General features: G+C 42.9%; 1 protein-coding gene across 1 annotated transcript; it reads right to left on the minus strand.

Moving 5' to 3' along the window:
* Positions 1 to 667: 667 nt before the first annotated feature.
* Positions 668 to 14,557, minus strand: LOC144693408 (EEF1A lysine methyltransferase 3-like). The gene is made up of 3 exons (XM_078563288.1): positions 14,402 to 14,557; positions 12,535 to 12,646; positions 668 to 1,080 (listed from the first exon to the last, which is right to left on the minus strand). The coding sequence occupies exons 1-3, from the start codon at positions 14,555 to 14,557 to the stop codon at positions 668 to 670; spliced, it is 681 nt and encodes a 226-aa protein (XP_078419414.1).
* Positions 14,558 to 15,370: the final 813 nt, after the last annotated feature.

A 15,370-nucleotide genomic window follows, 5' to 3' on the forward strand; every position in this document is an offset into this window, starting at 1 on the left:
TTACTTTTGTGGTATTTGGAGCTGGAAGTAATTAATAATGCCAGTTATTAAATCTATAGCTGAGATATAGCATCTCTTTGGCAAGTGACAGATTAACTAATGATAGAAGCAGCTCAGTCTCTCCCTCCCTCTGGAGTGAAATGGACTTTTGAAGTATTTCTTTAGCAGTTAGTCTATTTATCCTGGTTGGTTGCATTGATTCTTTCAGCGGTAGGATAGCACAAAGTGAGGATGGAAAGTTGAGCATATGTTCCAAGGATTCAAGAATGGAGTTAAGAACAGGTCCACACAGTGTGAGAGAGACATGCAGGGGAATTACTCAGTGGCAATTTTGAGTTACATGCTTCTATTATGGTTAATTCTGAGAACTTTACTCCTCGTCTTGTTTTACCTTGTACAATCTGGGCTATGGGGGAGGTGGTTTTTATGTGACTCCCTAGAAATTCACCCACCTCCTGACACTAAGTTCTAAACATTGAATCAATAGACCAGAGATCTGAAGGAGCCTGTTGGGCAGTACTTGTACCTGTGTCACCACCTTGAATACAGTGGCGGGGGGCAGAAAATACTAAACAGGAAGGAGAAATGTTTTGAAAAGATACAATGCTGACAGTTTCTTCAAACTTACTTCCACAAACAAGAAGCCCCCCTGCATCAGTTTAAAGCATTACATAAGTGGGTTCTCTATGGCATCAAGGCCTTTCTTGGTCACCTTGAATACATTGATTTCTTTGTCTACAGTCCTATGAACAATTTCCGTGTTAAAATGTTGTGGGAGGAGCTTCTCGTGAAATTCAATAGCTCCCATGCTCTCACGCATCTTGGAACAGAGGTAAATGACAGTGTTTTGGTTACTCAAATGCTGCAAGGTCTTTATCAGAGCAGGGAAGTCCCGTGAATTATAGACAATATCCGAACCCAGGATGAAGTCGTAGTTTATAGGAAACTGATCCAGGTTTTCACCCCAAAGGAGAGTAGAGACTTTTGCACGCTGCTGAATGGAAACAGGGATGTTGTTGGTGATGTTGAACTGTATTTGATTCAGAACCATCAGTTGGTCTGTCAAGGTTACATCTCCACCTGCCAAAAGAATTTTAAATAGTAACAAGGCATCTCCACATTGTTTCCCCTTTGGCAGCAATCTGAAAATGGGAAATATAGGCAAATGGAATTCTGAGGCAAAGCAGATTAACACAGCAAAGGAGGTTAAGTAAAATGATAAACTTTTGCAGCTGTCGCAGTACTGAAAGATGCATTTTACAGCTGAGAGGCAGCAAATTAGATATTTAAACATAACAGCGGTGGAATCATGGAATATAAAAGAATTGCCAAATGGTTAGCTTCTGATTCTGGCTAGGTAGTGGAAGATATGGTAGGATATGGGGAGTGATGTGCTTTATAGAGTCATTACAGCACAGAAGAGGCCATTTAGCCCATTGCCATTTCTCTGTAGGGCAATCCAGTCAGAGTGGGAGATTGGGACTTTCTCAGTCACCCTGTAAGTTTATTTGCCTCCAGTGTCTGTCCAATTTCCCTCTGAAATTATTGATCATCTCCACTTCTGCCACCTTCATACTCTGGAAATTTTGTGCTAGGAATTTTTGCTTTCCATTTATCAACTATTTATGGTTTGGGCAGCGGAACAAAAGGAATGATGTGGAGGTTTGCTGCTGATAAATTAGGGAGCACAGGAAACAGAATAAAGTGGGAGATTGCAGCTGGATGCAGGGGTGAGGACATAAAGGAGGCAATTACAGTTCAATGCAAAGAGATGTGAAGTATATTTTGCAACAAAGATCAAAGCTTCGCCAAATCAGTAATATCATTAAAAGAATGGGGATAAACTGCGGGAGGAGTGCTGCAATAAACAGCAAATGAGATTCTGAGTTTTGTCACACTGGAACATTGTGTATAGAAGGAAGTGACATAGAATCTGTACAAGACATGGTTTCTTTCTGTCCAGTCATTCACAGTCAAGTGGCCCACCCGGCGTCATTCTTTCTAGGGGCTTGATTAACTGCGGGGCTTGCTGGGGCATGTCAGAGGGTAGTTAAATATTTTATTCTAAGTCTCTGGGTTAACAGTCCAGTAACACAACCACTATGTGAATATAATAGGAGCAGAACTTGGTGCAGAATAGAATACTGGTAAGAGAGTTTTGGATGAGTTGAAGTTTATGAAGGGTGGAACGTGAAAGGTGGGAGGCTGGCCAGAAAAATCACTGGAATAGTGGAGTGTGGAGATGACAAAGGCATGGATGAGGGTTTCAACAGCAGGTGTTCAATGATTCTATAAACTTGCAATATCTATGCAATTCTGCTCAACAAGCTTCAAAAGGGACATTGGAGACGTTACAAAGAACAGAAGCAGGAATGATCCGAAGTGTACTGGAGGTGAGCTATGAATAAAGATTAAGCCCTATTATCCACAAAGAGACAGATTAAAGAGAAACCTTGTTTAAGTATATAAAGTGCTAGATCAATATTACCTAAAAATAAGTTGAACTAGTGGTATAAAAAGCTACAATGAAAGAAGTAGCATTGTCCATCTCCACTCCTGCCTCATCCCACCTGCTGTTGAAACTTTCATCCATGCCTTTGTCACCTCCATTCTCCACTATTCCAGTGATTTTTCTGGCCAGCCTTCCACCCTTTATAAACTTCAACTCATCCAAAACACTCTTACCAGTATTCTATTCTGCACCAAGTTCTACTATCATATTAGCATAGTGGTTGTGTTACTGGACTGTTAACCCAGAGACTTAGACTAAAATATTTAACTACCCTCTGACGTGCCCCAGCAAGCCCCACAGTTATATCAAGCTCCTAGAAAGAATGACGCTGGGCGGACCACCTGACTGTGAATTAGGTGTTGAATCAGGAAACAAAAAAGGCACAAGCAGTCCAGTCGACCCTGCAAAACCTCAGTAATATAGAAGCAACACTTAAAAACATAGAAAATTTGCAGCACAGAAAGAGGCCATTCAGCCAATCCTAATCTCAGCCTAATCCTACTTTCCAGTTCTTGGTTCATAGGCCTGTAGGTTATGACACTTCAAATGCATATCCAGGTATTTTTAAAATGTGATGAGGGTTCCTGCATCAAGCACCCTTTCAATCTGAGTTTCAGACCACCACCATCTCATGGGTGAAAAAACGACTCCTCAACTCACTTCTAGTCCAGGGTTCTTCTGTTCCCCTACACTTCTCAGTATCCTACCATTTATTGTGTATTCCCTTGCCTTCTTTGTCTTTCCCAAATGCATTCCCGAAAAGTGATTTTCCAGATTAAATTCTATTTGACACTTCTGTGCCCACCTGATCTGCCCATTGATATCTTCCTGGAGTATACAACTTTCTTCCTGTCAACCACATGACCAATTTTGATTTCATCTGCAAATTTCTCAATTATGCCCCCTACATTTAAGTCTAAATCATTGATATATATACCATGAACAGCAAGGAAACCAGTACTGCTCCCTGCAGAATCCCACTGGAAGCAGCCTTCCAGTCAAAAAAAACACCCATCAACCATTTTCCTTTGCTTCCTGCCATTGAGCCAATTTTAGATCCAACTTGCCACTTTCCCATGAATCCCAAGAGCTTCAATTTACTGAACTGTCTGCCATGTGGAACCTTGTCAAAAACCTTGCTAAAATCCCTGTAGTTTACATCAACTGCACTATCCCCATTGACCCTCTTGTTACCTCAAAAAATTTAATCATGTTAGTTAGACACAATCTTCCCTTAACAAACCCATGCTCACCTGTCCCTTCTAAATGATGATTTATACTGTATCTCAGAATTTTTACCAATAATTTGCCCACCACCAAGGTTGGGGCTGTAATTACCGGGCTATCGCTTCCTCTCTTTTTAAACAATGGTACAACCTAAGCAGCCCTCCAGTCCTCTGGCACCACACCTGCAGCCAGAGAGGATTGAAAAATGATGGTCAGAGCCTTTGCTACTTTCTCCCTTGCTTCTCTTAGCAATCTGGGATTCATTTAATCATCTATTTTCAAGGATTTTAAACACACTAATATTTTCTTCCTCACTATATTTATCCCATCCAATATCTCACACCCCCTCCCCTCCTTAACTTTACTTCACCCCATCTTTTGTGAAAATGGACACAAAGTATTTATGAAGGACCATGTCCATGCCTTGTTCCTGCACACACAAGTTACCTTTATGGTCTCCAATTGGCCCTACTTCTGCCTTTATCCTCTCTCTTTCTGAGTTTACAAAACATCTTTGGGTTTTCTTTGATTTTACTTGTCAAACTGAATTTGGTTTAAAAATACAAAAGTAATAAGATGGTTTTGGTAAAAAGAGTAAATCTTGACCTTGTGCGAGAGTGTAAATTGAATGATAGGTTAGCAGCCCACTTTATACCGGGAAACCAATGTCAAAAGTTGTTCTACAGAGTCTTTGCATCCTATGATAAAGGAATCTAAGTGATAGTGACATCTAATGGTGTAACATTGGCATAATAATAACCCTTGGTTGTTATTTAAGGGCATGTTTACTGTTTCATGGTATTTAATTTGATCACCAGTTGGGTGCTGGACACATGATTAGCGCTACCAAGGACTCAGAAACATTATTGAAGGCTACAGCTTCCCTTTACAATGTCCAATCAGAGGCAAGATGTTCAGAGTGATGTGGAAATGTCACACTGTAAGTAGCTAGTCCATTTCTGACATTAGCTATTATTATTATTGGCTATCCCTCCAAAGATGGCTGATGAGGCACTTTATGGCATTTGTTATCATGTGGGATGTCTGTTATTAATTCAGGTCATGGTGTGTTGTTTTTGCCGTTCTCGTTTTTTCTCTTCATTTTGCTGTCTTAGGGTCTCAAAATGCTGGGATCCTTCCCACGGACTCTTCTGCCATCTGATTCAATCCAAGGCAATGGTCTCCCAGGAATAGATGTCAATGTTGCATTTCTTCATGTTGGCTTTCAGCACATCCTTGATCTTCTTCTGTCCTCCTCTGGTGCATCTGATCTGACTGAGCTGGGAGAAGGAGACCTGCTTTGGGAACCTGATATCTGACATCTGAACTATATGACCAACCCAATGAAGCTGATGGCAGATGATCATAGCCACAATGCTTGTGAGAGGACATTAATATTGGTGTGTCTGTCCTTCCATTTAATGTGTACGATCTTCCGCAGGCAGCATTGATGGTATAACTCCAGTGCCTTGAGGTACCTCCTGTACGTTGTCCATACAGTACACATACAGTAAGGTAGGGATCACAACTACATGATAAACCATGAGTTTGGTTTCAGTTTTGATTTGCAGCCTTCAAATACTCACTTCCTCAGGTGACCAAAGGCAGCACCAGCAGACTTCAGGTGATGCTGGATTTCTTCATCAATGTCAACCTTCTGTGAAAGATAACTTCCAAGGGACTGGAAGTGTTCCACATTTTTCAGGCACCCCTCATGAATCCTAATCAATGGGGCTGGTGTGTGTGCATTTGGAGCTTGCTAATGGAGGACTTTGGTCTTCTGAATGTTGAGTGTAAGTCCTATATTCTCTCATGCCTCAGTAAATATGTCGACGATTCTCTGGAGATCCACTTCCGACACAACACTTACTGCAGCATCATCAGCATATTGGAGCTCAATGATTGAGGTCGGGGTGGTTTTAGTTTTTGATTGTAGTCAGCTGAGATTAAATAGTTTACTGTTCATTCGGTAAATAAGCTGCACTCTAGCAGGGAGCTTGTTTCTAATCAGACGGAGCAATACAGCAAGGAAGACTGAAAAAGAGTTGGGACACAGACACAACATTGTTTGACTCCTGCCTTAACCTCAAAAGGGGCTGTAATGGAATCGTTAAGGATAATCGCTCGCATATCATCATGAAGCAGGCAAAGGATGATAAATTTTGGAGGACACCCATACTTCAGGATCTTCTAGAGTGCCTCACGATTTACAGAGTCGAAGGCCTTTTTCAAGTCAAAGTACGCTATGTAGAGAGATTGACGTTTGCGACATTTTTAGTATAGTTGGTGAGCTGTAAAAATCATGTCGGCCATGCCTCTTGATGGCCTAAACCCACATTGAGATTTGGGAGTAGCTCTTCAACAAGTATATAAGTTGTTTCAGAAGGGCTCTTGAAATTATCTTTTCTGCAATGGAAAGCCAGGAGATGCCTCTGTACTTCCACAATTGAATTTGTCCCCTTTCTTTAAGATTGCCACAATCATGGCGACCTTGAGATCATTCAGGACTTCCTCTTCATTCCCTATCTGTAGGATAAGGGCATGGAGCTTTAATGTTAGTTCCTCTACTCTGTGCCTAAAGATTTTATAAGGTATTCCACCACCTTCTGCTGCTTTGTTGCTCTTCATTTGTGTTATGGCTTTTATCACACCCATAGTCGTTGTCTCTGACTGGATATGTGGAATGGAGTTGAAAACACTCATGTTAACAATTGATTCTTGACTGAAAACATCTTCAAAATGCTCCCTCCAACAGGCGTTGACTGCTTCCCTTCCCTTGATCAGTTCTCCCCACTGTCCTTACGCTTCAGAGGAGATGGTCCTGGACTATTTGGGGCCATAAATGGCCTTTGTACCAGTGAAGGAGCTGTGAATATCATTCATGTCAGCGAGATATTGAATTTCTTTTGCCTTGTCTGCCCACCACATGTTCTTCATGTGCCTTAGCTTGTTGCTAAGCCAGTTTCTTCTGCTTCAAGTTTGGATCATTCCACCAGGTACAGAAAGTCTCGTGCTTGCGATCAATTAGTTCATTGATATCCTGATCATTTTCATCAATCTAATCCTGATGTTTCCTGACAGAAAATCCAAGTGCCTCTTTGTAGGCATTGATGATATTGGACTTAAGGACATTCCAAGCACTGTGGACACTTCTTCTGTTCTTGATTGAAGTTTGAAAGTTTTTCCCTAAGGCAATGTTGGAATCAGTCTCTTTTGATTGGATCCCTCAGAGCTTTGACGTTGACATGGACATCTCTTCTGTTGCACCTGTTGTTTGGGAGCCAGTTTGATGGGCGTAACTGAACGAATAAATCAGTGATCGGTCCAGCAGTCATTAGCTCCTGTCATTGCTCTGGTGGTGCAGACACCTTTGTGATTCTGCGTATGAACGATGAAATAATCGATCAGATGCCAGTGCTTTGACCAGGCGTGTTGCCATGACATTTTGTACTTGTTCGTCCGGCAGAACAGGGTATTGGTGATGATAAGCCCATTTTCTACGCATTTGATAAGGAGAAGAATGCAGTTGGAGTTGGCATTCCCAATTCCTTCCCTGCCAATAGTTCCATCCCAGAGTCTTCCAACAATGGCATTGAAGTCTCCAAGAAGAATAAACCTGTCCTCCTTCGGAACCCCTCAGAGAATTTTGTCAAGTTTGACATAGAAATCTTCCTTGGTTTCATTGATGGTGTCCAGAGTTGGGGCATATGCACTGGCCATAGCGGCGAATTGGCTTCTTGCTAGTTTGAGACAAAGAGTCATGAGGCACTCATTTCTTCCAAGAGGGAACTCATCAAGCTAGTTCACAAGTTTATACTTGATGGGGAATCCAACTCAGTGAACTCTGCGTTCTTCTTCTGATTTCCCGTTCCTAAAGAAGTATAACTGCCTGGAGTTCCTTGAGTTGGCCCTCTCCACCTTGCCGGGTCTCACTCAGAGCAGCTATGTTGATGTCATTGCCAGAGCTCTTGGGCAACAAATGCGGTGCAACGCTCTGGGTGTTCTCTTGCAGCTAAGTACATGAGGGTCCTGATGTTCCAGGTCCTAAATTTTATTACTTGTGTCTTTTGTATGTTTCTACCGCATAGGGTGATCTCTCTGGGTATGGCTATCCTGTTATGGAAGGTGAGGCAGACTATGTTTCAGGCACCTTTTCTAGCCCCTTCCCCGTTAAGGGGTAGGCAGAGTAGATCCTAAAGAAGGTTGCTCAGCTACAGCCAAAAGGCACCCCTGTCTTGTCCAAGTGCTAGATGACAATCTTGTAACTGCCACCTCTGTGCCAGATCGTGACGAGAAGCTTCCAGACAATGCAATCCTGCTCCTGTCGCCCATTTGCTGGTTGCCAAATGGCTTGGGAGATGCGCTTGGAAAGAAAGGCGCCTCTGTGTGGCATCTTTTAGTGTGGAGAAACCATTGCTCATCAGCTTCCACACATGCCTTAACAGAACAAAATCTTGATTCAATGGCAAAGAAACAAAGACAACCGGAGGTTTTGTTCTGCTGCAGCCTTTGTCTGCCAGAACAGCCATTGAGATATTCCAGATGGCACATCATCCTCTGCCTGTTCGGCCATTGAGGACTTGTTTGCCAGAGCCCCATCTGCTGAGTATTTCTCCTAAACAAGCCTTCACGGTAACCGAAGTGGCCCAGGACATAAGGAGTCCCATCAAACTTCACCCTGTTTTGATTGACCCTTTGTTACTCATTGCCCATGTTCCTCAGCGAGGACAAGAGGGTGGACTTTGGAACCTTGACATTATTTAGTCCTCAGCTTAGCAGCTAAGGGAGAAATATGTTCACTTTTATATTTATTGGAGTTTTTCAGGTCAGCAGCAGCACAGTTGCAATACTGTGCCCCCCAGAAGGGAGGAGGGACTTGGTTCATAATGGTAGGTGAACTGGGAGAGTCTGGATAAGGTATAGCTTTCTTGGGGAATTATTTTTTATTTCCTGAGGTAAGGGTATTTTGCTTTGAAAGCATCCCTTTGAAACAATAAATGTTGATGCTAACAACATCAAAACTAAAAGCCAAGTTGTTGGAAAGGACCAAAAGAGAAAACAAAAATTGAAACACTTATCTATAACTGGGGATTTATTTACCCTAATGATTCACCAGACAGATTAGCATGGTGGGCATGACATTAGAAAAAGTGATCAAAAAGGTATAAAGACATTTAAGATAGAAGGTGGGAAGGGGGGTGGGGTGTGAAATAATTGATAAACTAATCAAACTTAATGAGGCTAAAACCCTCTGGTCTGGATGGATTGCATCTGTGCATAGTAGAAGTTAGGGGAGAAATTGCAGAACCACTACTACATAACTGGGAGAACAGGTGCAGTTCTTCAATAAGGTATCACATGGTAGACTTATGGTTAAGGCAGGAAAATGTGGAGACCTAGGATAAGAAGCTAAATGGATAGCAAGCTGGCTGCAAAGCAGAAAATAGAAAGTAGGGATTAAGTAGTTGCTCAGACTGGCAAAAGGTAGAAAGTGGTATCCCACAAGGATCAGTAGTGGGATCACTGTTGTTCACAATTTACATAAATGATTTGTATTCAGGACTCAGAATTACAATTTCAAAATTTGTGGATGACAGCAAATTGGGGGATACAGAAAAGGAATCTTATCAAGAAAGATTGAACAAGTTGCTGGTTCTTTTCTATAGAAAAGAGAAAACTGAGAGGTGACCTGATGGATGCCTTCAAAATTATGAAGGGGTTTAATAAGGTAGGCGTAGAGAAGATGTTTCCATTTGTTGGGAAAACTAGAACTAGGAGCCATAAATAAAAGATAGTCACTGATAAATCCAATAGGGAATTCGGGAGAAATTTCTTTAACCCAGACAGTGGTTAGAAATAAAAACAAAATGCTGGAAAAACTCAGCAGGTCTGACAGCATCTGTGGAGAGAGAAAGAGAGTTAACATTTTGAGCCTGTATGACCCTTCTTCAGAACTAAAGAGAAGTAGAAACATGATGAAATTTATACTGTTTAAGGGGGTGGAGCAGGTGAAGCTGGAAAGAAGGTCAGCGATAGGTGGGAGCTCTAAGGAGAGATTGACAAAGATGTCATGGACGAAAAGACAAAGGGAGTGTTAATGGTAGTGGTAAGGGCTAAAGAAGGTGCTGATAGTGGCATAAAGGTAAGAAAGCAGAATGTGTTAATAACAGAACAAGGGTAAGACTCTGAGAGAATAATATGGACCAAATAACAGATGGCCACTTTGGGGGGGGGGGTTGGGAAAAAGGGATAAAAAGGGGATAAAACAATTAATAAAAATGAAAATAAGTAGATACAAATAAAAATAAATATACATTTTTTAAAAGGGGTGAGGAGAGAGTTCATGGTCTGAAGTTGTTGAACTCAATGTTAAGTCCGGAAGGCTTTAAAGGACCTAATCAGAAGATGAGGTGCTGTTCCTCCAGTTTGCATTGGGCTTCACTGGAACATTGCAGCAGGCCAAGGATGGACATGTGGGCATGAGAGCAGGATGGTGTGTTGAAATGGCAAGCGACAGGAAGGTCTGGGTCATGCTTGCGGACAGACCAATGGTGTTCCACAAAGCGGTCACCCAGTCTGTGTTTGGTCTCCCCAATGTAGAGGAGACCACATTGGGAGCAGCGAATGCAGTTGACCAAATTGAAGGAGGTGCAAGTGAAGTGCTCCTTCACCTGAAAGGAGTGTTTGGGCCCTTGAACGGTGAGGAGGGAGGAGGTAAATGGACAGGTGTTGCACTTTCTGCGATTGTATGGGATGGTGCCATGGCAAAGGGATGAGATATTGGGAGTGATGGAAGGAGTAGACCAGGGTGTCCCGGTGGCGGTGAAGGGAAGATGTGTTTGGTAGTGGCATCATGCTGGAGTTGGTGGAAATAGCAGAGAATGATCCTTCGAATGCGAAGGCCAGTGGGGTGTAAAGTGAGGACAAAGGGGACCCTATCATGGTTCTGGGAGGGAGGGGAAGGTGTGAGGGCAGAGGCGCAGGAGATGGGTTGGACACAGTTGAGGGTCCTGTCAACCACAGTGGGTGGCAAACCTCGGTTAAGGAAGAAGGGAGATATGTCAGAAGCGCAATTTTGGAAAGTGGCATCTTAGGAACAGATGAGACGGAGGTGAAGGAACTGAGAGAATGGGATGGAGTCCTTACATGAAGCAGGGTGTGAGGAGCTGTAGTCAAGGTAGCTGTGGGAGTCAGTGGGCTTGTAATATTGGTGGACAGTCCATCACCAGAAATAGAGACAGAGAAACCAAGGAAGGGAAGTGTCGGAGATGGACCATGTGAAAGTGGTAGAGGGGTGGAAATTGGAAGCAAAATTGATAACGTTTTCCAGGTCCAGACAAGAGCATGAAGCAGCACCAAAACAGTCACCGATGTACTGAGAAAAGAGTTGTGGGAGGGGTGCTGAGTAGGGCTGGAGCAAGGAATGTTGCACATACCCCATAAAAAAACATGCATAACTGGGATCCATGCGGGTACCCATAGCCACACCTTTTATTTGCAGAAGTCTGATGATGACCATGAAACCTTTGCCGATTGTTGTAAAAACCCATCTGGATCACTAATACCCTTTAGGGAAGGAAATCTGTCATCCTTACCTGGTCTGGCCTACATGTCACTCCAGACCCAAAGCAAGGTGGTTGACTCTTAACTGCCCTTTGAACAAGGGTAATTGGGGATAGGCAATAAATGCTGGCCTAGCCAGCGATGCCCACATCCCATGAACGAATATATATATTAATAAAAAAGAAAGTGAGACAAGTTTAAGGAGAAACTGTTCATTGAGAGAACATGTTCAACCAGATGGAGGAGAGTGGTGGTGGATGGGGATTGTTCGGGCCTCTGTTCAAGGGAGAAGCAAAGAGCCCTCAGCCCATCCTGGTAGGGGATGGAGTGTAGAGGAATTGGACGTCCATGGTGAAGAGGTGGTTAGGGCCAGGAAACTGGAAATTGTTGATGTGACTAAGGCATCAGTGGAATCGTGGGTGTAGGTGGGAAGAGACTGGACAAGTGGGGAGAGAATGGAGTCAAGATAGGAAGAAATGAGTTCCGTGGGGCAGGAAGAAGGTCTACTAGTCAGGACCGGACAGTCCTGTTTGTGGATTTTGGGAGGGAGGTAGAAGTGGGCTGTCCGGGGTTGGGAGACTGAGGTTGGAACCTGTGGAGGGAAGATCTCCAGAGGAGATGAGGTCAGTGACAGTCCCAGAAACTATGGCTTGATGTTCAGTGGTGGGGTCATGGTCCAGGGGAGGAACAAGTGTCTGAGAGTTGGTGCTCAGTCTCTATGAGCTAGAAGTCATTACACCAGACAACAACAGCACCACCGTTGTCAGCAGGTTGATAACAAAGTCAGGGTTGGACCTAAGAGAATGGAATGCAGCAAGTTCAGAAGGAGACAGGTTAGAGTGGGTGAGAGGAGCAGAGAAATTGAGACGGCCAATGTCACGCCAACAGTTCTCAATGAAAAGGTCAAGAGCCAGTGGAGGGAGAATACTGGAGGCGGGTGGTTAAAATGTGGAACTCGCTACCACTAGTTGACTAACAAAGATGCATGTAAGGAGAAGTTAGCCTAACATGAGGGAGAAAGGAATAGAAGGATATATTGATGGAGTTAAAGAAAGACGAATGGGAAGAGGCTCAGCTGGAGCATAAACACTGGCTTGTATTTATTGGGCTGAATGGCCTGTTTCTGTGCTGTAAATGTGATGTAATACTACCTGGTCCTTCTCTACATGACCCATCCTATACTCCATTGCTCTCCCTCACATCTACAAAGTCGCTTGGAATCTTTAACTCACCTAGTAGGGCAGCAAGAATCCCTACAATCCCAGTGCCCGATCCCAATTCAATCACTTTCTTCCCAGAAAAACTGATCTTTTCTTGTTCAAAGAACCGGCAGAGAACAAGGCCCTGAAAAAGAATGTTGTATTAACGTTAGAATTAGTTGACCAACAACTTTCACAAAAGAGCATAAACCCAGGATGCCAGGGTGGATATAAAATTGTACATGGTGCTGAGAAGGGTATAAATATAGCACAAAATACCAAGGAGGGTCTAAATCCAGCACATAAATCCAGTAAGGCTACAAATGCAGCACATGGATCCAGGAGGGTTTAAACCAGCATGTAGCTTCATGGAGGATGCAAAGGCAGTACATGCTGCAAGAATGGTGTAATCCCACTCAATGGTGCCATGAAGTTTACAAGACTAGTACATTGTGGCATGAAGGGTAAAAAGCAATTGTGTTGTGTAAGAATGGTACAAGTCTAGCATATCATGCCAGAGTGGCTAATTCCAGCACATGGTGCGCAGGAATGCACAAATCCATTGCACGGTGTAAGAAAGCGTTCAAGCCCATTACATGGTGTCAAGGACTGTAGAAAAGAAAAGAAAATAACTTGCATTTACACAGTGCCATTCACAAACTAAGGATGTTCCAAAGCTCTTTACTGCCAGTTTCCAACTTTTCCAATGGTGCCATGAAGGATAAGAACCCGGTAAATGGTGCCAGGGAAGCTGCAAACTGAGTGTATGGTGATGAGAATGATAAAAACACAATGCACGTGCCCAGAAGGATATAAATCTAGCATATGATGTCAAGGATAGCATCAACACAACAAATTAATCCAAAGAGGTTGTAAATCAATTACATTTGGTGTTGAGGGTACAGGAAAAGAGATATGATGGAGGAAGGGTATAAAACTAGTACATGTGCCTGGATGCTAACCCAATCCAGGAGTATACAAACCCAATAGATGGTGTACAGGAGGCTTCAAACCCAATATATAGTGCTTAGGAGGATGGAAACCCAATATATGGTGTGCAGGAAGTTTCAAACTCAATAAATTATTCCCAGAAGGATAGAAAGCCAACATGGTACTCAGGAGAATATCAATCCTGTTCATGGTACCCAGAAGGGTATTAACCCTGCACATGGTACCCAAGAGGGTATTAACTCTGTACATGGTGCCCAAGAGGGTATTAACTCTGTACATGGTGCCCAGGAGGGTATTAACCCTGTACATGATGCCCAGAAGGATATTAACCCTGTACATTATGACTAGAAGGATATTAATCATGTATATCATGCCCAGGAAGGTGTGACATTGGCTCAAGCACATGAAGGGAGATTGGCAAAAGAGAAGTGTCCCTAGCCTACCTTCAGTCAGACTGATATTGCTGCTTGCCAATGGTTGGTGGGATGTTGGGTGATACACTTTGTAGTCAATGTTATCTCTTGGAATTTGTTTGGTGGTTGCTTTCTGGGATTGGTAAGGATTTCTCCAGAATTATTCTTTTTGGCCTAGGATCGGGTATCTGAGTAATTTGAGTGTGGTGAGCATAGCATGTTTGCTAAGAACAGATGACTTTGGACTTATGGTTCCCAAAGCACTCCACCACTGGGGTTTTCCTCACCTCATGCCTGGGTCTGTTTTAGCCTCATTGATGGAGATTGAATATAATCATTGATCAACAACTCCAATATAGTTGTATCATACAAATACCAGGATGGTAGAAGGAAAACTAGGTGATCTTTCTTCACCTACCAATTCCTATCTTCCTGTGTGTATTCATTTATTCACTGCATCAAATGAGTTGGGTGTTTGTAGTAGGAAGCAGAGGCCACAGGGGAATCAATAGATTTTCATCAAATTTTGGACTTACAGCTTCCCAGATTATTGCTGATATCCCAAGGTTACTGCTGAAGTCCCGAGTGATCCTTAAAGGATGCCCGCAGAACTGATAGCGACTTTCTAGTTTGCTGATTTCCTCCTTGGTGTAGGAACTGCTGGAATAGTTATTTTCCTGCTGTGCTTGCATTGTCCTCTCTGAACTCACTTGACACTGTTCTGATCCTGGTTGACTTTCTCCAATATACAAGCGACTTCCTTCCAGTGTCCAGATGTGAGTCTGTTTCAGTGCGTGCAGTCCGCTTGATCTATAGTGGACAAAGCAATAGATACTCAGGGTCTTTCTAGTCTCACTCAGACTGTACCCGGAAGCAGTTTCTTAGAATGCAAAAAGAGTTAGCTTGCTTATCATATGACCTCCTCTCACCAACTAGCCAGTTACCTAAACATAGTCACATCAAGCTGATTCCAGGTCCATTGTTTAAGAATGATTAGATTATGCCTGCTGGAGTTCCCTTCTCCAAAGTCATTGTCCAAAGTTTAATAATTAAGTCTAATGGCTTGGTCCATACCCAGCTGAAAACACATGTTGTGTCTGGATGTTTTGTGAATGGTCCAGGAGATGGATCACTCACACTTGTCTAAGTTGTTGTCTCTGGTGGGCTACTTCAAGACAGCCTGGCTCCTTTCAGATGGCTTTGTAATTTGTAGGATACAGCTATGTAAATGTTCAGCCATCTTAGGAGCTGCTGCTTAGTCACTTAAAATACTGTTGTTCAGCCTTTTATCTTGTGATTTCTGTCCACTCAATAAATAAAGTCATTTTCGATATAAAACATGATTTTAGAACAGGAACCCTATCATGCTTCTGGGAGGAAGTGCAAGGGGTGAGAGCAGAACTGTAGGAAATTGGACAGACATGGTCGAGGACCCTATCATCCACAGTGGAGGGGAATCCTCAGTTGAAGAAAAAGGAAGACCATCAGAAGCACTAGTATGGAAA

Source organism: Cetorhinus maximus, chromosome 18 (genome assembly GCF_964194155.1).
Source record: "Cetorhinus maximus chromosome 18, sCetMax3.hap1.1, whole genome shotgun sequence".
NCBI lineage: Eukaryota > Metazoa > Chordata > Chondrichthyes > Lamniformes > Cetorhinidae > Cetorhinus > Cetorhinus maximus.

Coding starts and splice junctions, on each gene's coding strand:
- LOC144693408 (XM_078563288.1), bottom strand. CDS start 14,557: ATGCAAGCACAGCAGGAAAATAACTATTCCAGCAGTTCCTACACCAAG. Junction 12,647..14,401: donor CAGCAATAATCTGGGAAGCT/GTAAGTCCAAAA, acceptor ATTCTTTTTCAG/GGCCTTGTTCTCTGCCGGTT. Junction 1,081..12,534: donor GATTCTTGCTGCCCTACTAG/GTGAGTTAAAGA, acceptor TTCTTTTGGCAG/GTGGAGATGTAACCTTGACA.